The 24116-nt window shown below is 35.0% G+C and overlaps 3 protein-coding genes and 2 long non-coding RNA genes across 19 annotated transcripts; 4 read left to right on the top strand and 1 right to left on the bottom strand.

Annotated features, from left to right (window-relative positions):
- Positions 1-1429: 1429 nt before the first annotated feature.
- On the bottom strand, positions 1430-2368 carry LOC147475238 (uncharacterized). The gene is made up of 2 exons (XM_086585330.1): positions 2332-2368; positions 1430-2250 (listed from the first exon to the last, which is right to left on the bottom strand). The coding sequence occupies exons 1-2, from the start codon at positions 2366-2368 to the stop codon at positions 1430-1432; spliced, it is 858 nt and encodes a 285-aa protein (XP_086441456.1).
- Positions 2369-3847: 1479 nt separating this feature from the next.
- LOC147475237 (uncharacterized) lies at positions 3848-7740 on the top strand. Its single transcript, XR_015207988.1, has 3 exons — positions 3848-7242; positions 7315-7366; positions 7446-7740. It is a non-coding gene; the product is annotated as an uncharacterized LOC147475237 (long non-coding RNA).
- A 689-nt stretch (positions 7741-8429) lies between these two features.
- LOC147475236 (uncharacterized) lies at positions 8430-9617 on the top strand. 5 transcript variants are annotated; one of them, XR_015208814.1, is made up of 4 exons: positions 8430-8731; positions 8883-9011; positions 9173-9296; positions 9562-9617. It is a non-coding gene; the product is annotated as an uncharacterized LOC147475236 (long non-coding RNA). The 5 variants fall into 5 exon arrangements; XR_015208812.1 differs by having other exon boundaries at positions 9134-9296; XR_015208813.1 differs by lacking the exon at positions 9173-9296.
- Positions 9618-9785: 168 nt separating this feature from the next.
- LOC147475235 (BRAP2 RING ZnF UBP domain-containing protein 1-like) lies at positions 9786-13870 on the top strand. Of its 9 annotated transcripts, XM_086584164.1 has the most exons (8): positions 9787-10227; positions 10314-10378; positions 10573-10627; positions 10720-10910; positions 11330-11446; positions 12484-12596; positions 13559-13668; positions 13811-13870. In XM_086584164.1, exons 1-4 carry the CDS (start codon positions 10033-10035, stop codon positions 10807-10809), a joined length of 405 nt encoding a protein of 134 aa, XP_086440290.1. In that variant the 5' UTR covers positions 9787-10032; the 3' UTR covers positions 10810-10910; positions 11330-11446; positions 12484-12596; positions 13559-13668; positions 13811-13870. The 9 variants fall into 9 exon arrangements, 6 of the variants coding, with proteins under 6 accessions (XP_086440294.1, XP_086440290.1, XP_086440292.1 ...); XM_086584168.1 differs by having other exon boundaries at positions 9786-10227; positions 11372-11428; positions 12484-13668; XM_086584166.1 differs by having other exon boundaries at positions 11372-11446; positions 12484-13668.
- Positions 13871-13884: 14 nt separating this feature from the next.
- Positions 13885-16625, top strand: LOC147475234 (uncharacterized). Of its 3 annotated transcripts, none has more exons than XM_086584161.1 (6): positions 13885-13956; positions 14066-14141; positions 14215-14307; positions 15226-15327; positions 15429-15782; positions 16300-16625. In XM_086584161.1, exons 1-5 carry the CDS (start codon positions 13904-13906, stop codon positions 15654-15656), a joined length of 552 nt encoding a protein of 183 aa, XP_086440287.1. In that variant the 5' UTR covers positions 13885-13903; the 3' UTR covers positions 15657-15782; positions 16300-16625. The 3 variants fall into 3 exon arrangements, with proteins under 3 accessions (XP_086440287.1, XP_086440286.1, XP_086440288.1); XM_086584160.1 differs by having other exon boundaries at positions 14045-14141; XM_086584162.1 differs by lacking the exon at positions 15226-15327 and having other exon boundaries at positions 14045-14141.
- The last annotated feature ends 7491 nt before the right edge of the window (positions 16626-24116 follow it).

Here is a 24116-nt window from a genome sequence, read left to right as displayed (position 1 = left end):
TAAGAAAGGAAGGTTTATCTCCTAACCCTACTGGGTTTCCTATCCTTACTAATATCTATCCTATTTTTGTTTTATCTATTCTCTATTATTATTATTATTATTATTATTATTATTATTATGGTAATAGGAGAAGTAAAAGAAAAACACGGGGTGTTATAATATACACACCTTAAAAAGATCTCGTCCCGAGATTCAAAGTAGAGTGTAGATTAACCAAACAAACAGTACGTCAAACAATAAATCTTTATAGAGTATAAAGTTAACAAATTATATCCCAACAACTAAACTTTAAGTAATAATGTAGAACATGTCAGCAAGGAGATTAAATTAAACACATCATTTACAGCTTGCACCCAATGATCATAGTAAACCAATATCAGAAATGAGACATACGTGTATACGCAAATATACACACCTTAAAAGGAATACACATATACAATATCCTATAGATAGGCATACTAATATGCAAATCACATACTTTGAAAGTGTGTCCATATACGTATAGAACCCAAGAAATACGTGTATACGCTAGCATACACAACTCAAAAGAATAAACGTAATTAGTTTCTTCAATTGACAACACTTAAGTAAACTCATTATTTTTCAATTTAGCAAAACTCATATTCTTCGAGTTAAATCATTCTAAGAAGGCAAGGTAGTTTCTCTCACATTGAGGCAGTTAGTTCCACTCTTAGTATTTCCCAACTAACCTAAGTCGTTTAACAATAAATATACATATAATAATTTCCTTTTCAACGATTTTCCCTGTCAAAACTATTCGTTTAAAAACTCATATATTTCATCCACCATCTTGGTGTTTACAAATATATCAACATTTCTCTCTGTGCCTCACGAACACCACATGTTCGAATATGAATATAGAAAACATATAGGCTGATTCATATCATCAACGACCTACACTATGTCTACCATCATATAGGATCAAACACCTACAATGTGAGGCATGCACACTGGCTCACACACCAACGATATGCAAGTATACACTGGTTCACACACCAACGATGCATACAAGCTCTCTACCATCATATAGGATCAAACACCAACGATGTATACAAAGAGATGTTATGTATATTGCATCACACACCAACGATATACATAACTTAGACAATATCAACAATTCCAAATCCAACCTTTAGCAAAAGGGTTTCTTTATTCCTTGGATAATTCCAATTTACTCAAATATGAAATTTTAAAATAACAATTTCTACTTTAGCCAATACTTATTTAAAATAGAAAACTCCGTTAGGAAAACAACATTATAACATGCTGAACAATTTCGATTATAAATTTCATAAGAAACTAACCGTTAAAACAACCAGCATTTCATTTTCATAATCATACAACAAATTCTTACATGCTAAGTACCAATAGAGGAACTAGTAAACAACAAATTCAAACATACCTAACATTAACCAGTGCAGTTCTTCACATAGTGTCCCAACTGTCCACATTTATAACATTTGCCTACTAGTTTATTTGGTTTAGAACATCTTCGAATAGTATGCCCAACTTCCCCGCAGTTCAAACAATTACCATCAAATTTCTTTAGCAAAGTACTAACGTCCTTATTCACATGCTTACTTGTTTGCCTATTATATGGGTGATGCTGACTTTTTCTCTGCCCTTGATGTGGTTGACTAGAAATAAGGTGTAAGCTGACTTGTTTTGGGGCATTCTCTTTAAACCTCTCATCTTTGGGTTCATTATCCAATTGTTCATATTTTAATGACAAATCTATCACGTGATCGAAAGTTTCTGAATCAAAAGGTATCAAGTAACTCGATAGATATGGCTCTAGTCCACGGATGAACTTCTGGTTCTTCTTTACTTGGGTATCCACTAGATAAGGAGCATACCTCGATAGTTCATTGAACTTAGTCACATACTCCGTAACAGTTTTCCCTCCTTGGGTCAGATTAAAGAATTTCTCTATTAATTGCTCCTTAACAACATTAGGAACAAACCTTCCCTCAAATCTTACCAGGAAATCCTCCCAAGTCATAGTTCCTACATCCACATTATCCTTGATAGACCTCCACCAAAATAAAGCTGACCCCTCCAACTGGTGAGAAGCCAACTCTTGCTTCTGCACCTCAGTGAGTTGCATCTTAGCAAACATGGACTCACATATGGTAAACAAATTCTCAGCATCAATGGCCCCTTTCTCTCCCTTGAACTTCTGGCCTCCTAAAGTAGCAAAATCCTTGTTTCTCCTAGCAAAAGGATCCCCTAGATTAGCATGTTGACCACTCTAAATAGTTTGCACCAACTAAGTTAATATTACTTCCAAATCAACGGATATGGTATTACTTTCGGTACCAGTAATGTCATTGTCATCTCCAGCCATCACCTTAAAACAAAACAGATTTCTATTAGTACTCCAAACATCTTAAACTCAAACACACCCAATCACCACATTCCGAGGATCACCTAGACTTTCCAAATCTAGGCTAACCAAAGCTCTGATACCAAAATGTCACTGCCCATATATCTAAACAATTACAAAGTGAATATTTGAAATATAAATATTTCAAACATTAATATGTTCAATTGTCTAAAAACCCAGACTATGACGGGGTGGATACAACTCATGCTAAAACCGAAAACCCACATCATAAAAAAATCAACTTAACAACAAAATTTCTCCAAAATTTCTCAACCATCACTTTATTAAAAGACTATCTTCCGTCAAAAAAAATCCTCAAAAGAAACTCTAAGAATAAAGGTCTTTAACATCGTATTCTCATGTCATATGAATATGAAACTACGTTATTACATACTTCTAAAAAGAGTTAGACCTAATGAAAGAACTAACGGACTGCTCCAGAAAAGAATCCAAATCAAATGTCATGGTTCTACTGCCTTCCACTTATGTTCCCAAGAACACACCCACGACGCCAAAACAAAGCAAACATAGGTTAGCAAAATGGAATTTGCTGGTATGAGTAGACTAACAACATAAAAAAATTTCCAGACTTTAATTATCCAAACCACACTTTATATATACCCATAACTTAATCTTTCTCATCTTGGAAGACAGGTAGTTCCATCATTTCAACCGGCATAGTTTCTTCCCAAGCAAGACTTCCATTCTATTAACTCATTATAATAACTCATCTTAATAACTTCGTAATTGAATTAAATCTTACCGATATCCACTTCTGTATAAGGGTAGGACAACGTCCTTGCACAAAATATTATTAAGTCCTACCCTCCTACAAAGGGAAGTTAGAAATTCTAAATAAGCATATGTAAATATCCTATCAGTATTCAAATGTAAGTCCAAGCATACCCGTACAATCAAATCAATTTTTTTTATTAATTAATCGATTACTTTTCTTATACACCCACCCTTTAGTACCAATGTACCTTAGGTCATTCCCGCCACATTCAATGAATACCCAGGTCATTCATGGCACAGTCAATGAATACCCAGTTATAACGTAACAGACCATTTATGGCACATTCAATAAATGCCCATCTATCACATGACATCTTCAGTAATAAAATCTTATTTCCAAAACTTGAGGCATGGAGAGATTCTAATAGGGTGTGGTAAATTTGTTTAACCATTATTGAACTTTATTGTATATATTATTTTAGAGAATGGAGGAGTATCTTGTTTTTTGTATTATTGTTTACACGTTATTAATATATCGATGTCTAAGTGTCATATCGTCATATATCATAAAAGACTGAAATATCACATAGTAGTTAATACACGTACACAATTAAGTATTAACACTGTTCACATATAGTTATCACAATAACTAATAACTAATAACTAATAACTAATATATAATATATTGTAGGGTAGTGGCTACACTTTTGCTCAAAGCTGCCTACGTATCCAAATCTAAGATTGGAATCAAGCCTTCGTAGTTCTTATCATCCACATTGTCAAAGTCAAAATCCATTAGTGACAATATATATATAATACCATGTCAAATCTTTATTAGATAATTATAAACATGTTTATACAAGTTTCAACAACATCCAATTATTGGATTTGTCCACAAAGTTCAATTTGTGAAAAGCTGGAAAAAGTCAACATTCCACAGTCAACGATCAACGGTCAATGGTCAGCAGTCAATGTCAAAGTCAACACATCATTTCCATGTTCAACAGGTTCATGGTCATAGCCATGGTTCATGGCTAAGGTCAAGGTGCATGGCTAAGGTCATGGTTCGGACCCAACTAGCCAAGCCCATGACTCACAGTCTCACACTAGCCAGATCCACATAACTAAATAGAAAAGCCAAACCATAAACCGGCCCAATAACAGATTTAGCCCAACTAGAAATATCTAAAAGAAACAGATCCACTTAAAACAATAATGAACCAGCCCCTAACAAAAATAGAAACCGGCTTAAATCAACTTAAATGAGACGGATCAAATAAATAGAAAAAAAACCAGCCCAAACAAATGAAATTAGATTAGACTCATAACTTATGACCGTACCAAACCTTTAAACATAAACTCAAGCCCATGCCCAACACATATCAGTCCCAACTCAACCCGACCCAAGTAAGGAAAACTAGAAAATGAGAGTGCTGGATAATCCTCATGGTCATCTCCTCCCTCAGACCTCTCTTCCACTGTCAAGACAGTTTGCCCATCTCAGACCACCGAAACAGTTTGGTTTTTCTCTCCATCAAAAACCCAATCTTATGACATAACCAAAACACAAATCCATCACTTTCCAAAAACTCAATCTCGACGCCATTAATAACCATTCCAAGCCTCCACAGTACCCATCCAAACAAATCTCAATATACCCCACTCACCACTTCAACAGGCACCCTATCCCATTCAAACATCCACACAAATTAACCCAACAGACACCAACCACAGTTCAACCAGAACCCAATTCAACCACCGACAGTCCTATCCAAACAATAAATTTAACACACCCACACTTAAATAGAGAATCAAAAATTCTAATGATACCCCTTGTATCTTGACAGTATATACGAATAACTAAATGGTTAGGTTAATTAATTATATTCGAAATCTTTTATCACTAAAGTTTTTCTTAGCGTTATAACAATATGCAGCATGGTTCGAGAATAAATAGAACAAAACAGTAATATAAAACTTGAATTCTCGACAGAAGTCTAGTATAGTGTAGTCTAGGTTGTAAGCCACTGGAAAATCCAATAGTTTAGTAAATGGTAAAAAAAATCTACTCACCGGTAGTACGCTCCGACTATCAGCTAGCTATCAGTAGATTTCCAGAAAAACTTCCTTTTCCTCTCTTAGTAAAAATCTCCCTTTTTTTCTATGTAAAACTCTCTGTGTTTTCAAAAACTTCGTATGAACTCCTTTTTGTTTTGAAACCCCCCTAAAAACAAGGAAGGAAGGTTTATCTCCTAACCCTACTGGGTTTCCTATCCTTACTAATATCTATCATATTTTTATTTAATCTATTATCTATCATTATTATTATGGTAATAGGAAAAGTAAAAGAAAAACACGGGGTGTTATACTGCCTCTCCCTCCATGGATTCTGCCCAACTTAAAGGTGCCTTATCGGGTGGAATTTGTTTTTCCAACACCTGTAAGACTTGCTCGGCCTCAGGATCAACAACCCCTTGTTCTTGTGATGTGAGTGATGCCTCCAGATGGCCAGAACTGGTCTCTACCATCCTAGTTACTAGTTGTGCATTCTCATGTCTTCGAGCCTCTATCTCTGAATCATCTGTTTCAGCTGCTTGGATGAGATTCTCAGCCCTTTCATCTGCTTGGAGAAGATTCTCAGCCATCTCAATAGCCAAGTGTTCACTTGCTTCCTGCTGCATCCCAGATTGGACACAAGAATTCCTCTCTGCCAAACTTGGCCTTTCGTCAGTATTAGGGATTTCTTCCATCTTTTTGTCCTTCATTGCTTCCTCTTGTGCTGTTAAAGGTGATTCCTCTGCTGGTATATGCTCTTGAATCTCACCAGCCTCCACCTCTTGTACTTCGATGTTCCCTTCCTCCGTTTCCTGTAGCACTTGGAACTTGTTACTTGCTATGACCGCGTCGACCACCTGAGGGGTGCTTGTACCTGCCTTATCTCCCCTTGAAGAGTCAGCCTCTTGGTTTTTTTTTTTTTTATTTTGCACCTCAGTCTATTTTCCCCCTTGCTTTTGTTTTATGTTCTTTCTCTGCATATTGTTATCTCCATCGTTTGGCGTGTTGTCAACCACCACGCCTTTGTTCTTATCCTGTGTTAAGGCAGACTTAAGCTTTTTGCAGTTACCCACCAAGTGCCCCACAATTTTGTAGTGATTACAAAACTTGGGCAGTTTGCCCACTACTATTGTCTGCCAAAACTCATTGTCTTTTGCTTCCACAAAAACTTGTTCTGGGATGTTTTTGGACGGATCTACATCTACCTGACAGCTTGCATAGTACCCATAGTTCCTTCTCATCGTATTTTCGTCGACCTGTATGGGATAGCCCACCGATCTGGCCCTTGACATGATTGTCACCTTATCCCAATATTCCATTGGAAGTCCAAGGAATTTAATCCAGACTGAGGCATGGGTTTGCTTTTGTGTTTCTGGGCAGAATTTCTTCTCCCATTTGCTAAGTCGAAGAATTTGACCTTCAAATTTCCATGGCCCCCCACTCCAAACATTGTTGAAGTCAGTTGCATTATCAAATCTGATGTACATATACCCTTTTCCAATTGGAGTGATAACCCATTCCCCACTGGGTTTCCATGATTACGCTGCCGCAGAGCGAAGTTCCTCTATAGACATCTTATTTAGGTCGAAACGAGCAAGTAGAGAGCCTCTCTCATAGGCAACTTCCGAAATTTTAGTATATGGATATTCTCCCTTGTGACCAGGAGACGGTAGATCTGAGAATTTAACTGAAGTGCTATCCTTCGTCTTGGTAATATTCGCGTAATTGACAAACGTGTCTGTTCCACTACTGTTTCTTGTCTTGTCCTTCCATCTTGTTTGATTCCTTTCCTGAACTCACACTATTAGCAATGGGGGATTTTACCAGAAAAGGAAAGAAAGCATGAAGATTTTGGATAAGGGAGGGAAGCCTAAAAAGTTTAAACTATTTGCGGTAATAAAAAGGGTACTAATAGCATTGTAAACACTACAGCAATGGTCTGCCTCTTGTCTTCAAGCATAAACTCTACTGAAGATGATCACACAGAGAGAAGTCACTATCCATATTGGTAGCATAAAACTCGCCCACTTCTCCGGTTCCTTACGGTAAGAGTAAACAATTTGATAGTTTTTTTCAATTTTTTACAAGTCATTGTAGTGAGATTTTTTTTTCTCCAGATGATGCTAATGGAATTTAGGAATTTAACCAAATGAGCCCCACAAAGAAGAGGCAAGTCATTTTATGTTTATTTCCTCACACTCTTATTTTTTTCATTGTGGGTCTGGGAATAATTATTTGTGATATCCAGGAAGAGGACATACAACATTGAGGATGATTGCAAACATTGCAATTGTAGAAGGTCCAAATGCTTGAAACTGTAAGTCATGCAGGATGATAATAACGAATGGATACTAGCAAGCCAATCCCTGCAATTTTCGTTGACATGTGCGCATTATTGTGGGTTGTTATTGTGAGTGCTTTGCTACTGGAAAATAAAAAGGGATGCAATTGCAAGTCCATCTGTTTTAAAAATATTGTGAATGCTTTCATCATGTTTAGATATTTGTTCCAACCTTGGTCTTATTGTCAATTGTAATATAATTTATTCTCTTACCATTGGGCATTCTTAGATGCATACATGTGTGGTGTTGGTCTGTTGGATGCTCGGCTGGATGTATATGTTGAAGGATGCACTAGTACAAAAAAGGGTTTTTGTGACTGTTTTAAAAAGTTATTTGTGACTGTTGTGTTCGAAACGGTCACAAATGGCAGAAAAGGGTTTGTGTGACTGTTTTAAAAAGTTTTTTGTGACGTGCGTTTTCGAAACGGTCACAAATTGTTTTTTTCTAAAAAAAGGTGTATATGTGTGGATAACTATTTGTGACTATTTCACTAAAATAGTTATATTTTTTAGGAGTTTATGTTTTTTCTTTTTCTTTTTTAAGTGAAAATTTTATTGATAAAGATAACGAGTTTTACAAATAATTAGGACAAACATGCAATAAGCTGCACCGCAAGTCCTTTATGAATGGCAAATCCTATTCTTCTAAATACAAACTCGTTAGAACAGTCATAACGTTACAGTCCATAACTTTCTGAAGTCTCTTGAGAAGCTCAACAGACTGTTATGCCAAGAAACTAAAAGTGTCAAAACTAAAATGAATGAAACAATGTTGGACCGTGGAAGACTAAATTCTAATTTTTTAGTCCCGCCCCACAACTGCACTAAAAAAAACTACTACAAAGCCCACGTTCAGTCTCCGGGCCCGCTTTCTTCAAACACTTGCAGGTTTACCTCTAAGAAATGCTTCACAAAAAACAAACAAAATGAATCGCACGATCACTCACGACTCTCTCTTTACTTCTGCCGATTAGGATTATTTGTTTTTGGAAAATTAAGAAAATAACAAAAAAAAATCCTTAAGCTAACTGTTTGTCCTATCTCACTCACTCAACCAAATACAAATTCACTCCTTTTTAGTGTTTTTAAAATAAAGATTTGATTTGATTTATACTAATATTTTGTTTCGGAGTACCAATACTATATTCACTAATCTTTGAAAGGAGTCGTGGAGGAAGAAGCAAGGCAAACAGGTTTAGAGCTCTCTGTCTCTCTCATTCTCCCCCTTTAATATCCATTAATTGTTCTTCAATTGCAATAATATAGCATTGCTGTTCTCTTGATTTGGAAACACAAAGAGTTTGGGATTATGTTGGTGATAACTATGTTCACCGTTTGAATCAGTCAAAAGCTGATGGCAAATCGGTCGAGTTGAACTCATACTGCAGGCCATATAATGGAGATTTTGAAACTTGTGAAGGTAGTGAAGAATCTGGAATTAGTGGAGCTGTGCTCAGCAGTAAAATTGAAGCGGTGACATTCTTTTCTTTCAACCTCAGTCATTTTCCTGCATACTTGCCTTAACATGCCTGTAACTCTCATAGTCAGATCCATACAATTTCATCTTGCAAACTATTTTCTTTCTGTAATATCAGTCTCCTTCCCTTGTGTGCAACTGACTTGCTGACTAAAAGGTAAAAGGAGTTCCAATGGATGGGTAGGGGAGGTAGTCTCAAAGAGGCTTTTCAACGTGGATTGACAATGTCCAAGTTGGTCTGCTATTTTTTTTCCAGTGCCATAGTTGCCGACTTGTCTCATGTAAGATATAATACAAGCGGTTTCAAAATCTTTATATCAATTTCAAAATTTTTATTGGTGCTTTGAGTCATGTACATCCTTAAATATTTGAGACTAGTGCCATCTGTTTCTTACCATATGTTAGTGATTATTGGGCAACTGAGCTTGGTTAGAATCAGGATAACTGAAACTACTCAGATTTTTCTGTGTTTTCTATAGGATTTCTTCGCTTGGCACTATTCTTTGATTGTATGCATGTGTAAATGTTATTTCTACATTTGGACAGAAAGTTGATGAGTACAACCATTTGCTTGCAAGCGAGTTTGAAAATAAGAGACAGTACTTAAAAATGCTTCAAAGATGCGCCTATATATGTTTTTTCTCTAACCTTGCTGAAAGATTACCAGAAATGGACCTTTGAAAATTTAAAGTAATTGTCGTAGATGAAATAAATTTTTAATGCGCTGTAGTGGTAAGTTCCCAACAATATAATTATTAACCTCGCCCTATAGGAGGAGCAAAAACGGTTGGGGAGAGGAGAGGGAGGACCATTCACCAAAGTAATGTGATGTCCTTGTCGATACATTCAACTTTTTCAGACAATTTGCCGAGTTTAGGTGATTTTGTTCTGCAAAAGTTGAGATTGAGCAAAACATGGCCTTACTTAAGCGTCTTCAACGCTGCTGTTCTGATAGGCTCTTAGAGTATTAGTTAATGTTGCTTACTATCATCCTTGGTAGCTTACATTTCCCTATTCATGGTATTGATTTACAGGTTAATGTCCCTAACCTCTTCATTCACTTCACAGTATTATGAAAAATTACTCCTAGAAGCCAGAAGTAGAAAGGAGAAGTCCATTTCTGAAGTAGTGGAAAAAGCTGTGAATTCAAAGCTGCAGGAGATCCAACTTAACATCGAAAGAACTATTAAGGAGAAGAAAGTTGTTGCCAATGTTTGCTCTGTTTATTTGCTACTCCATTCTTATTTTTAGAAGTTTAGTTTTTGATATCGTACATTGTTTGGTATATCTTTTGTTAGACCAACGAGAGCCTTATTAAGGAACAAGAAATTTGGCAAAAGGAGGTTAAGGAAATTGAAGAAAGGTAAAATGTCATTTCTCATTGATAATCATAACCACTCAATGAATGGTCATAGCTACCTTGTGCATTGAACTTGGTTTACATTCGCTGTTTGAGCGTGTCAATGTTTGACAGTTGAGACTCCATCATAGAAGTTTGAGTATGGCCATGGCTGTTTTTCAACTGGGCAAAAATTCAACTTATGTCTCTTCTTTTAGGGAAAGATTGACACTCAGATTGAAAGATGAGCAACTAGTGGATTTGGAAGAACAGGTATAGTATATATGTAACCACCTCTAAACTTCTTCACGTACTTACTTAGTTAGAACTGTGTTTTATTTTATAGTCTCATGTTAATAATGCAGATTAGAGATCTTACGGTCTACTTTAAGTCAGGTTCCTACATACACCTAGCCTTTTGCTGCTGTAGTGGCTGCTACTCAAGCTATTCTTGATGAACAAGCACTTCAAGCTCATTGTTACCATAGAGAGGCGGCTTTGTCTTTGAATGTTTTCACATTGGGTATTAAAGAAGAGCGAAAGAAAAGGCAATCAGGTGATGTTGTTTCACTCAGCCTAAGATTTGCTCAATATTTATGTTCATTCAAAGTTTACTTCGTATTGGGCAGTTAGGCTTTTCACAATCAAAAAAATCCTTAGTTTTACTGAAAGTTTACAATTAATGGAATGCACTCAAATAGTCAAGGACTATATTAGTTTGTGGTATTTAGAGTTGCATATAGCCTGACAGTATAGTATTAGTGATGGTTTGACATTGTTACTAAGGCATCTTGAATATAATGCATAGTCAAGTGCATGTCATATTGTCACGATTTGATATAGGGCTACTGCCAAGGAATAAGTTTCAGTCAGAACTCATGTTAGTTATATTTGGACGCTACCTAAGTCCTGGTGATATGAAGTAGGTGATGGTCGCCTGTATTCTAGCTTAAGCTCTTATGTTATTTTGTTTAGGGTCAAGGAAGTAAAGAAGGAATCTACTTTTGTTGCTTGTAGTTTCATGACTGTGCTTTCTGAACAAGGACTTGACTTTGGCCCCTTTATGAATATCAGGTGCTTCTTAATTACTAGGTACTTTTTTTTTTTCTAATAATTCTTTTGTTTATGCTACTATACTTGGCTATATGTTTTTTTTTCTAATAATTCTTTTGTTTATGCTACTATACTTGGCTATATGATGATTATTTTCTTTTGTTTCCATGTTTATATGATGATTCTACTATAGAATGTTTCTTATATTTCAGTGAACATCATCACCAAGTTGATGCTATTAGTTTCTATTTGAAAGGCCGATATTTGGTAATGTTACTAGCAAAAGTGATAGTAGTTGTGTTTAGCAGTCTGCGCAGGGCAGAAAGTTTGAGTCGTGTTCAAGCTGGGATTCCACTACCTACACGAAAACGTTACCCTGTTGAGTCTACATTCAAGCGAACCAAGTTTCATTACTTGTTGATGTCTATGCTGAAAAATACAAAACTAACAGGATAGACTATTCAAATTGAAATTTTCATCGTTTATATACTTAACACTGATAATAAATTATCGTAGTTTACTTTTCGACTCTTAGGCACTTAAAATTGATTAAAGTGTACATATACATTTTTTTTCATCTCCCTGGGGTAGGCTAAAAGCATTGGTAGTACGTTTATTTATTTATATATAGGTGCTTTGTATCTGGTTGTAAGTGTTTGAGTTATTCACAAAGGGTTTGAGTTGTACATGTGTTCCCCAAGAACAATTAATGGGTATTGGACCTAAGTCTATCTTGGTTTAACTTAACAATGGATAGATTGTTTGTTTGCGATATCAGGGTTTCTTATAAGATGCTTATAATGACTTGTAGCTTGTTTCAAATAGTTTCGGTCAACTTACCCCTTAGATATATTAACAGTTGCAATTCTGCTTATTCACATAGGTATTTATGATCTTGAGTTAACTATTTTGCATTCAACTATCATACGTACTAATAATTTACTTTAAATCGTTAAGAAATATCTTATATATAATTTGTGCATGCCTAGATTACTTGGTTACCTTGTATATCGGTGCATTTACTGGCTATTTTATATCAAGTTATATTGAGTGTCACCACCTCTTTTCAATTACAGAATTCAAGTGGGCTAGTATGTTAAAAGATGTGAGCTAGGATTTTGGGGCTCCCTTGGAGGAATGAATGCTACCAGTTGGGAAAGTAATGTGGATTTGTCCAATTTGTTCATATGTGGGTGATCGACTTTGACAAAATTATGTTATTTTTTTCATTTGGATTTGGATTAGGTTGATTATATTTATATGAATTAGATGGGAAATGTGTTATTTACTTCATTACGTTTTACGATTAAGTACAAGTATATATTGGTTATCCAAGGGGATTGGAATGTTTCAATGAAATTAGCAATATATATGAGTGTTACTTGAAATTTAATGGATCATATTCAGGTATGTAGTTTATTCAGGTGTGTAGTTTATTGCAGGTCCCCAATTTTGTGAGTTTTCATATATATATATATTTATGTATGACTAACGATACTTTTTATAACCGTTCAAAATGATGAATGTATAACAGTTTATTTAAAACCGTCACAAATGATACATTTCTTTGTGACGGTTTTTTAACAGTTGTTACCGTTTTATGTGGTGGAGATAGGCTAGTTTGGAACAAATATTTGAAACGGTTTTGGGAAAAAAAAACCGTGACAAAAGACTTTTTGTCACTGTTTTTAACAGTGATATAAAGCCTTTTTTCTTGTAGTGATGCAAAAATTCTTTTTGGCATCAAAGAAGGTAAGTTCTAAACTTTCATTAAAAAATAGATACTTGTGCAATATTGAGATGCATAGCCTGTCTCACATGTATTTCATCAGCTAGGTATAAGATATTTGAAAGGTGTATAAGTGTAGCTACTGATATGTAGTTGTTTTTTTAGTTGATATAAAGGTTTATTTTTAGTTATTTTTTTTCCTGATATGTAGAAGCAGTGAAAATCTTAAGTAGAAGTAGTTGATTTTTTTAGTGTACTCTATGTCTCTACCAAGGAAATAAGCTAATCGGGAATTTTGGTGTAAGAGTTTCTGCAGTTTCCATAAGTAGTATATCTTTATTTGCTGATATAACTAATTATATTGGACACAACTGTGAATGTGGTTATCGACACAAAATAACTTCATTTTCATTAAGTTCCAGAGTTGGGATGATGAAGTCAGATCCAAAGAACTACGTGCACTCACCAGCCACTGGTACTGCTAATGAACTTAATGTTTCTGAAGGCTATGATAATGGGGCTTTTCCACGTTGTATGTAAATTATATCCTTGTTAATCTCATCCAATGGTTAGTTATAGTTTCTCTAGATGTAATCACTACTTGAGATCTATAACACTTTTATTTTTTGGAAAGTTTGAGACTAATGTGATATTTTTTTTATTTGTAAAAATAGGTATACTCGCCTTAGAAGTGCAGGCAATGGTGCTACTTCTGAATGTGGTACTTTGTTTTTGCATTTGTATAATCGAATCTATAATATCACTTAATGGTTAGACGAGGAAGCGCTTCTGTAGATTTGCTAGTTGCTACCATTGTTATGTATGTTGCACCTCTACCTTAGATTACCTACGCTGTGCACTTGGGCTCTTGGCCAATAATTTACTTGAAGTGTTGAATTTACTACAAGACTCTCAAATGATCAGCGCAGACGGAAGCCATATGACAATGTCACACAAGCATACTGGGAGCGCCTTTGTGATTGGTTTGAAACAGACAAGTTCAAGGTAAAAAGAAATGCTATTATTCAAACTTCAATTGTCTTCTGTTGTACTTCTTACTAACAAAAATCTATTGTAGAAATTTAGCACAATTAACAAGGCCATTCGTGCAAAGAAAAAAGTTAACCACTGTGGTGGTTCAAGATCGTTTTTGAATCATCGAGCTGATAAGGTAGTATATATGTTTATATATCTTCCCGTGTCTGATTTTGAGATTTGAGTAAGATCTTGGACATTCATTATTGGATTTCTCATGTATATTATATTGAATTGTTTCTGGAGATGGTTTTAGCTTAAAGAAAATTAGGTAATAAGGAGAATTGGTTACATAATAGGTTACATGTATATGAAAGTTATGATTTTTTGACATGTACCTTTGCTATGCTAACTTTGTTAATCTTGGTTTGTTGGACTATTCTGCCATGTGTTGGTAAATGGAGTGTAACTTTCTCCTTTGATGTCGGCTTTTTGAACCATTTGTTGTTCTTGAAAGCAGACATGTCTAGCTTTCCAAAGGTATCAATTGTGCCTTCTATCTTCTACTGATTTAGTATAGAACTGCCTGCTAAATTTAAGGTATTTTTCAGCATGTAGTATTTTTCTGTTTTCAGTTTTAAGAGATGTCCAATATGGTGCAAATGACTAAGCTCTTCTTCCATCATGTTTATTCATTTTCAGACCTGTTCTTGCTTGTTTAGACTACTAGGTTTGTTGTTCCACTAAGATTTAGAAGTTTATGATCTGTTTGGTGTTGTTTAGACGTTTGCAGGTGTCGTTCCTTTGCGGTCTCAGTTCCATTTATGATAAATCATTTCTAACGACTCTAGGCATTGTCTCAGTGCTAACAATGTTTTAGCTTTGCTAAGATGGTTTTATAGAGGTCTAGGTAGGTAAGGGCTTTGCATTAGTTTGGTGGAGTTTTTAGAGCATTTTACATAGGCTACGGCTTAGGCTTATATGGTATTCATTGTCTGCATTTTTTTTAGTAATCATTACAGAACACTTAACTAACCATCAAGATGTAGTTATCTGGTATTAGCATCAATTATATTCCTTGTTCCATGTAATATGTTCATTGAACTTGTTATAGCGTGATGCACACACACAACAAGAGCCTGTCAGGATTGAATTTTATCGCATGATGTATTATAATCCGGGCAAAGGTTGGAGTGGCTCTGCTCAAGAAAATTATGTGAGGATCAAGTTTTATTTCCCCTTTCTTGTCTGTAATTACGGTTTGTCGTCTAAAATATTATTTTTGTTTGATACATGCCTCTTTTTTTAAAATTACAGGATAAGATGTTGGAGATGCAGGTTGAGTCCCTAGAAAAAGGTTGTACTGCCATGACTGAGGATGACATTGCTAATAAAGTCTTAGGTGCAAAACCAGGTTACATCGGTGGTCTTGGTCATGGCGTGGACCCAATAGCATCCTCCTCTTCTTACTGTTATCCAGAGATTGAGGAACTTAGGAGGAGAGCCGAGGCCGCTGAGAGACAGGTTGAGGAGTATGAGAGATAGGCACAAGAGCTCACAACTCGTTTACACGAAAACGAGGGCAAGGTTGAGGAGTTACAAAACTAGAAAGCAGTTTCTGAAGCTAAATTGAACTTTCTCATGGCGCACATTGGGGCCAACTTTTCTGTGGTATGTATCTACATATTAAAATGTGTTCATATGTATCTTTATCTATGGTATGAAAGTATATAAAGTCTTATGCCTGTTGGTTTTTGTTTTTTGTTTAGAAATTTTTTATATACTTTTTTTGCATTGATTAATATGTTGGAGTATAATCTGATATAAAGTGATGGATGTATTATGATGGAATCTACTTGGAGAATGGATTGTAGGGTTTCTCTCTCTGTCAAACTGATTTTATAATAGTATTAATTGTTTTACGGGTAAAATGAAATTGTGCATGGAAGTATATGTTGGAGTATAAACTCTCTCTATCAAACTGATTAATATGTTGGAGTATAAACTAAAATTGTTTTACTTACTGATTCTATAAGTGCATCCATTTTACTTGTTGATTTACCTAGTGGGGGTTAGGTTTGTATTAGTGCATGGAAGTTGGCAATTTACTTAATTGTTATTCATTTGTTACTGGCTTTATTCCTTTAATTGCATGCATGTGCCTTAATCAATTTCTTATCTATTGTAGATACTCAAGAAAAGGTTGCTGCTCGTGTTTACGACATTGTAGCAATTGAATAGAGGCCAACTTTGACTTGAGAATGCACATAAATGAGTTGGGACAAGGCCAGGGGCCATTCACCAAGCAAACCCCTGAAATTGATTGGGAAGACGTACTTTGAGAGAAAATTAAAAGGCCGGCCAATACAATGCGATCCTTTATGACAAGATATTAGACATCCCAAAATTAGGTTAAGTGAATTTAGTTCTATGTAAGTTTGATTTGTAAATTGGGATATAGATTGATGGCTATATTTGTATCATAATGTTTAATTGATTGGTGGCTTTGTTTCTTGTTATTCATTTGTTGATTAAGTATGTGGAATGTGATATTTATATCATATTTGCTAGAGCTAGATCTGTAGGGTGGACACTATTTGACCCAATTTTTATTTTTTTATTTTATTTTTAGTGGCTATAGTTATTAACGGATATTTCCGTTACAACAAACAATTATTAAGTGGCAACTGACACATCCATTACTAATGGATATATCCGTGACTTACAAATTTCTTTTCCCACCAGAAAAAAAAAGCGCACCAAATTGTACTGACATTAATATCTGTTTGAAATGACAAATTTAAACGAGTTTTCAATAGTTGGCTATCTATTACAAAGAATTTTAGTAACGGATATAACCGTTACTAAAATTATTATCCGTAACGGTTATATCCGTTACAAAATTTGGTCGAAGTGAGAGTGACGCCCCAAAGGTAATGGATATAAGCGTTAGTAAAAATATAAGTAACGGATATAACCGTTGGAATATGCCTTTTTTGATGTAGTAGAATGACCCAAAAGATGAACTAGTGATACTTTAGGTGAGAAAGGAATGAAGTATGGATCATGATGTCTTTCATGAGGCTTAGATGATGAAAAATAAGACATACTAGGTTTCTCACTACAATCAGTCAAAGTTTGGCTCTCAACTACATGAATGGTGGACTTATGGGTTTGTGTGCTAGGAAAAAACTCTTCACCGTGAGGGTTGAAAAAATTATAGAGGATCTCTGAGGCAAAAGGCTCAAGTGCAAATTTGAGGTTCCTTTCAAATGGTGGAGGAATGGATCGATTAGTTATGGTAGATGGTTGGATTTCATGAGGTTGTAACTCAGGTGGATGGTGGTCGGTTGGTGGTGGATCCTCACACGCTTTTGAGAACTTATAGAAATTTTCATCTAGCTTAGCTGAATCCATAAAGTTGTGGTTCTTGACTTCATCTTTAAGAAATTCATCTATTATTTCCTCATCTGCCAAACTAAATTGAGATTCTAATTATGCTAAAGAAGTTATTCCCTTTAATTCTTGCACATTAACTTGTTAATGCCTTAGATTATAATTGTTGATTTCTATTTCCTCACTCTTATCTTCTAAAACAATATAAGGTTACTCAATGGCATCATTCGAATTTATTGAGTGGTCATCCAAAACAAGTCCTAAAGAGTCGTCTTCAATAATTTCCTCATCCAGGTAGGGTGTCGAGTAAATACAATTGTTAATGGGAGGGTCATGGGAAGGTAAATGGTTCATGAAATTTAGGGTAGGTCTTAACTAGGTCTAATGGTTTGCTTATGGGAATAGGTTGTCATACTTATGTGTCAATCTCTGGCAAGGTTGAAAGTTCTGTGTTAGGTGAAGGGATCATGGAAATCATCTGAGCTATGCTCTGAAGCATATTTATTTTATGGGCCACTTGTTCCCTAACCATTTTTTCATTGTTAGCCATTTGTTCCCTAAACATTTTTTCATTGTTTGCCATTTGTTCCCTAAAAGTTTTTTCATTGTTGGCTATTTGTTTTGTTGAGTCGACTACTAGTTGGGAAATTCGGTCTGGGTAGGGTGGTTCTGGTTAATTGTTTTTGGTGGAACTCCATTAATAGTTTGGATGACTAGAAAACTCTTGATTGTATGGGTTACTATGAAAGTTTGAAAATGGAGGCTCATAATTATAATTATATCCTATAGTACGCCCAAACTCTTGGTTTGATGGGCACTGAGAAGCCCAATGGTAAAGACTACCACAATATGAACAATGGGAAGGGTTTGCATAATAACCACATGATTGTTGGTCTACATGTTGATAGGCCATATTGGTTTTAAAGATATATTCTATGTTAATTAATATACAAAAACTCTAACTATAAATTTCTTGATAGGCGATTATTTTTGCGTTTACGAGAAACTAATATGGCAGGTTTATGCGTACTAGATCTTAATCTCATGCAAGTTTTAAGTATAATAAGCAATTCTTAATGAGCATGCAAAAATTAGCCTGATTATTACTAGAAATAGAATCCTCTGGCAGTAGATTCAAGAATGTACAGAGGTGTTACCTGGAGAGTCCTTGCTACGGGAATAAATAGCGCCTTCAATAGCCTTGAAGCACGTTATTGTGCTACTGGAACACTTATACGAGTATTGGATGTGGTTATGTACTAATTTCACTACTAAAATCTTTTCAAACCAACGGCCAGGCCACTTAAGAATTGAGAGAGGTTGTCCGTGCGTGCACGTTCCTTAATTAAATAACCCCAATCCTTTAAGTTTTCTAGACACTGTATAGTATGAAAAAATGTTATTATGAAATACTGTAGTGGGTATGCATACGAGTCTTTCTACTGCCCTGCAAATTTCCGGATCAGCTCCCAAATGTGCGTTTTATTACCCTTATATTGCTGTATTACAGCCCTTCTTAAGCTTAATGAAAAGACAACTCATATCTTTTGTTGCCTTTTTCAGGTTACAGAGAGCCTTAATCACGCTTATTATGAAGACCAGAAGCTACTATGAAAAAGTATTGAAAAAGGCAAAGTCATCGGTCAAAGTCAAAGGTCAAAGGTCAAAGCCCTCAACTCAAAAGATTAGAGATGGAGGCCCTTATCTCAAAATATGGCATTCTCAAAAACCCACCTTGGTCAAGAAGAAATCAAAAAGCAAAAGAAAAAGCAAAAGCAAAAGTGAAGTGTGAGGTGTCTCAAATGTGATGGAGAATGCAAATTAGTAAAAGACAAAAAGTAGGGGTATATAATCTAAAAGTGAAGGAGAGAGAAGGCATCCATTGCATTTAGGGGTCCAAACCATTTGGTTTGTAGGAGTAGAGAATGCACCCAGACTTAATCTAGTGTCATTAGGATTTATTTTTCTTGTTTTTCAATTCAAGTCTTTTACTTTATTATTCTTCATTTCTTTCATGTCAATCTTGTTCTTGTTTTTACATTTTCAATCAATCAATCAATCTTAATTTTTTGTGTTAATCAGCCTCCTTTATTTGTTTCTAAGTTATGTTTCTTTCAACCATTCAACAACTTTAACTTTACTTTCAATGTTCTTCATAACTTAGATAAAAACACAAGTCCTAAAGATAAGAACTCTACATTCCTTTCTTCAAACTCCCATCATTCAAGCCCAAACAATCTAGGATGAACCTCACTTCTTACACTCTTTTGAAGACTCATCAATATACATAAACTTCAAATTATCTAGTTAACCCTCTTGAGCTTTCACCGTTTACTAAAATGCCATTTTATTCTTCACCAAAAATTCCTAACCCGTTACAACACAAAATAAAAAGCTTACCTAGCTGATAAGTTGAGAACTCGATGAATATCAGAAGAAGAGAAGAGAAGACCTTGTACAAAAATAGAACAGTTAATTGCTTCAAAAAGAAAAGGAAAGAGAAGAAAGAAAGACCCATCAAAAACCAAAACTCCAAAAAATTCAAAGGAGTCAAAAATCGAATCTCCCAAAAAGTCAAAATCAAAAGGAGATGATATCAGACACACAAGCAAAAAGAAACAAAAGCAAAGCTAAAACTCCGAAAAATTCAAAATCATATGGAGTCACAAAACCAAAGGGCTAAAAGAATGTATCACAATTCGGAAGCAAAAGAACAAAACGAGGTTCTTCTCCGGTTACAAATATCTTGAAGACCCAGTTTCTCTATTTTTCAGATTTTGTTTTTCCCTTCCTTTTTCTTTCTAAACCATCACCCTTACCCAGTAACTCCTAATAAAAGACCTCTAGCTCAATTAGGAATAGGATGGTGTGATCGTAAGTGGCAAGTGTGATCAATCCCCACTCTAGTTTCTTTGGAAGTCATTTGAGTATACGAGGAATATAAGTGCCCGCTGTACTTGAGAGAAATAACCTTGAGTGAATCTATCAGAGAGTTGTGATTGCAACAAACCCCTGCGAGAACCCACCTTAAGGACACTCTCCAAAAGCCACAGAAACAACTCTGCTTTTACATTTCATTGCTCATGTTTTGCATATTTATCTTTAGATGATTAAATTACTATACATATGTTATTCGAAGTTCAAAGGAGCTTGTCTTTATTCCCTCGCTAATGAGATGTATGGACTTCTGAGAATAAATAAGGAAAAAAAGACCCTTTGTACTAGATAGAAGAAGTTTGTGAATACCTTCACTGGAAAACTCCCACGAGGCTTAAAGCTCGTCCACTAAGGAATTTCTAGTAGTTTAAGGCCTTGTTGCATATGGTTAATGCAATCACACTCTGCGAAACAAGATTAGTATAACTTATAATAAATCACTCGTTTGTGATCCTAGTTTTTTCTCTTATCCTTGCTTGAGGACAAGCAAGATGCTATTTGGGGGTGGTGATAAGCTCCCAAATGTGCAATTTATTACCCTTATATTGCTGCATTACAGCCCTTCTTACGCTTAATGAAAAGACAACTCATAGCTTTTATTACCTTTTTTAAGTTACAGAGAATTTCAGACCACTTATCATAAAAGTTGTGTCTTAGCACCTAAAGGACCCTTAATCACACTTATTATGAAAACCAGAAGCTGCTATGAAAAAGTGTTAAAAAAGTCAAAGTCAACGGTCAAAGTCAAAGGTCAAAGCCCTTAACTCAGAAGACTAGAGATGGAGGCCCTTATCTCAAAATATGGCATTCTCAAAAACCTACCTTGGTTAAGAAGAAATCAAAAAGCAAAAGAAAAAGTGAAGTGTGAGGTGTCTCAAATGTAATGGAGAAGGGAAAATTAGTAAAAGGCAAAAAGTAAAGGTATATAATCTAAAAGTGAAGGAGAGAGAAGAAATCCATTGCATTTAGGGTCCAAGCCATTTGGTTTGTAGGAATAGAGAATGCACCTAGACTTAATCTAGTGTCATTAGGATTTATTTTTCCATTTTTTCAATTCAAGTCTTTTACTTTATTGTTTTTCATTTCTTTCATTTCAGTCTTGTTCTTGTTTTTACATTTTCAATCAATCAATCAATTTTATTTCTTTGTGTTAGTTCTTCAATCAATTAACCTCCTTTATATGTTTCCAAGTTATGTTTCTTTCAATCATTCAACAACTTTAACTTTGTTTTCAATGTTCTTCATAACTTAGATAAAAACACAAGTCCTAAAGATAAGAACTCTACCTTCCTTTCTTCAAACTCCCATAATTCAAGTCCAAACAATCTAGGATGAACCTCACTTCTTACACTCTTTCGAATACTCATCAATATACACAAAATTCAGTTCCCATCTCTTCCTACTTCAGTTAACAACTGACCTTTGCAAAATCCTTTCAAAAAATACCCATCAAGATCTATCACAGGTCTGCAACCAAATGTATACCCTTTCTTGATTGCATCAAAACACAAATACATCCTCTGAAACATTACCTCAGCATCATTTGTAGGATTAGATTCTACTTCAAATTTGCATGTTGTTCTAGGATTTGACCTTAGGATCTCTGCTGCATAACTCCTCAGTTTAGCATAAACTTCTTTCAAAGTGCTCTCAACCTCACATAATGCCTTATTCTTAGCCCTAAAACATGCCATTAAATTCACATGCAAAGAATAGTTGTGCAACACATCTTTTTGGAAATATGCTAACTTTCACTTGGGATTATCAAGTATTCTCTCACAATACCTTTTTGCCAACCATACTGAATTAGCAATTATGATATTCCAATGTCTCACACATGCATGTGCAGTCTTGAGCGTCTTAATCTGAAAAATGTGTTCATCTTTCATGCATGAAGCCCACAAACTGAATCCACTGTTAGGTGCACATCTAACTAATAGTTTATTACAATTGTTCTTCTTAAATCTAAGTGGATATCTATCCAAATGCCACAGCAAAATCCTTGATACACTGTTTTAGTTGTTCACAATCTGCAAACTTCAACCCTACCTCTAGTTCAATTTTTTTCATGTCAGTCCTCATTACCATCATCAGTTACCACCCCTTTATCTTTATTTTCCTTTTTTTTTTCTAGATTAGTTTTTGATCTTACATTCAATCAACTCCTCATCATCAGAAGAAACATTATCCAAACTTGCAGCCTCACTTTCAACATCACTTTCAGCATCGTCTTCATTCAAATCATCATCTTCTATGTAGTGTTCAATGTACACCCAAACTCTTTCTCTAAGTTTGGCAATATTCATCATCTCATTTGTCTGTGTGTCATCTCTAATCAATGTAAGACCAGACAACAAAGGTAACAAAGGATCACAATAGTACATATTAGTCATGTCTTTTATTTTTAAGTCATCAACCACACCCTTTAGCTCAAAGTAAGACATCTTATCAGAGTTTATTTCATCATAGTATTCAATTTTTCCATGTTTGTAGTATTGGACATCTTTCTTCACAAACTTGTTGCCATCATAGAATTCTTTGGTATAAATATCAAATCTACCCCCATGCCACAATGTAACACAAAATCATCACCTAATATAAAGAATTCAATTAAAACTAATAGTTTAAATAGTATGGAAATAAACTAACATAAAATAAGAGAGCAAAAGAATAACCAAAGAATAACCACTTACTTGAAGCCATAGCAAATTGTGTGCGGTTTCCCCAATTAGAGATAAAATATTGAGATTTTCATTTTTTAGGGTTCTAAGTTTTGCAAAATTGGAGGGAATTCCAAATTGGGGATAAAAGATTACGAGGGAACAAGAAATTGGGTGCTTTCCCACGTTCTATTTTCCCACATTTGCCACATCATTATAATTTTGTCACTTGTCACGTAGATTAATTTCTTGATCTTTTGATTATTTTTTTAAAAAAAAAAAGCAACTGTTAAGTTAATTTGGTTGGAAAACTGACAAAATCCCCACATTGTTAAAATTGAAAAGTTGGATGCCCAAAGTGATAACAAAAAAAGTTGGTTGCCCACTATGTGAAATTGGCCATAGTTTGATGCCCAGAAATTCCATTTTTCCTTTACATTAAAAGGTGATGCAACTGCCTTTGTTACCTTGGATATTTTGAAACCATTGAACTATATATAGGCCCTTGGCATCTGAAAAAAGGGGAGTCCTCAACATAATTCCACTAATGAATTCAATTCTCTACATGAGAATGACTATCATTTTTATCGAATAAGAACAAAGTTACGTTTGTGAAATTTTTTATGCCCATTCACCTATAAATATACTTGGGTTATAATTTTTGAACTTTTTGATGATATTTTATATATTGTAGATTCACGATGCAACAATATTTTATCAAAAAATTTCTAGGTTGTTAGATATTTTTTCCTTAAAATCTTTGCATCTGTAAGACTATTTCATACTCCATTTAGCAATGACATTTTCTTAGTTAACATTGTACTTTATTTGGAGTAACCTTTAATTTCTAACAAAACACAAGGGAAAGACAAAGGGCGGTGGGGATTTCGTGGGGATCTGTGTTTGATGGAGGGCAGTTGTGTGGTGGGGATCACTTTAGATTTTGGCTTGAATTTGCCAATTAATTTCCACCCGCTGCAAATTAATTGGGATTCAAAACACTTATTTTAAA

This window comes from Coptis chinensis, chromosome 9 (assembly GCF_015680905.1).
Source record: "Coptis chinensis isolate HL-2020 chromosome 9, ASM1568090v1, whole genome shotgun sequence".
In the NCBI taxonomy this organism is placed as follows: domain Eukaryota; kingdom Viridiplantae; phylum Streptophyta; class Magnoliopsida; order Ranunculales; family Ranunculaceae; genus Coptis; species Coptis chinensis.
The sequence above is the reverse complement of the archived record's forward strand: the minus strand, read 5'-3'. Positions and strand labels throughout refer to the sequence as shown.

What these genes read in the sequence shown, in the direction of transcription:
- LOC147475238 (XM_086585330.1), bottom strand. Translation starts at nt 2,368, where the DNA reads ATGGCTGGAGATGACAATGACATTACTGGTACCGAAA. An exon ending in TGACATTACTGGTACCGAAA is followed by an intron (nt 2,251 to 2,331) that starts GTAATACCATAT and finishes ATGCTAATCTAG; the next exon opens with GGGATCCTTTTGCTAGGAGA.
- LOC147475235 (XM_086584168.1), top strand. Translation starts at nt 10,033, where the DNA reads ATGGTATTGATTTACAGGTTAATGTCCCTAACCTCTTCATTCACTTCA. An exon ending in GTTAAGGAAATTGAAGAAAG is followed by an intron (nt 10,379 to 10,572) that starts GTAAAATGTCAT and finishes CTCTTCTTTTAG; the next exon opens with GGAAAGATTGACACTCAGAT. An exon ending in TAGTGGATTTGGAAGAACAG is followed by an intron (nt 10,628 to 10,719) that starts GTATAGTATATA and finishes TTAATAATGCAG; the next exon opens with ATTAGAGATCTTACGGTCTA.
- LOC147475234 (XM_086584160.1), top strand. Translation starts at nt 13,904, where the DNA reads ATGGTTAGACGAGGAAGCGCTTCTGTAGATTTGCTAGTTGCTACCATT. An exon ending in CTAGTTGCTACCATTGTTAT is followed by an intron (nt 13,957 to 14,044) that starts GTATGTTGCACC and finishes ATTTACTACAAG; the next exon opens with ACTCTCAAATGATCAGCGCA. An exon ending in GCTCTGCTCAAGAAAATTAT is followed by an intron (nt 15,328 to 15,428) that starts GTGAGGATCAAG and finishes TTAAAATTACAG; the next exon opens with GATAAGATGTTGGAGATGCA.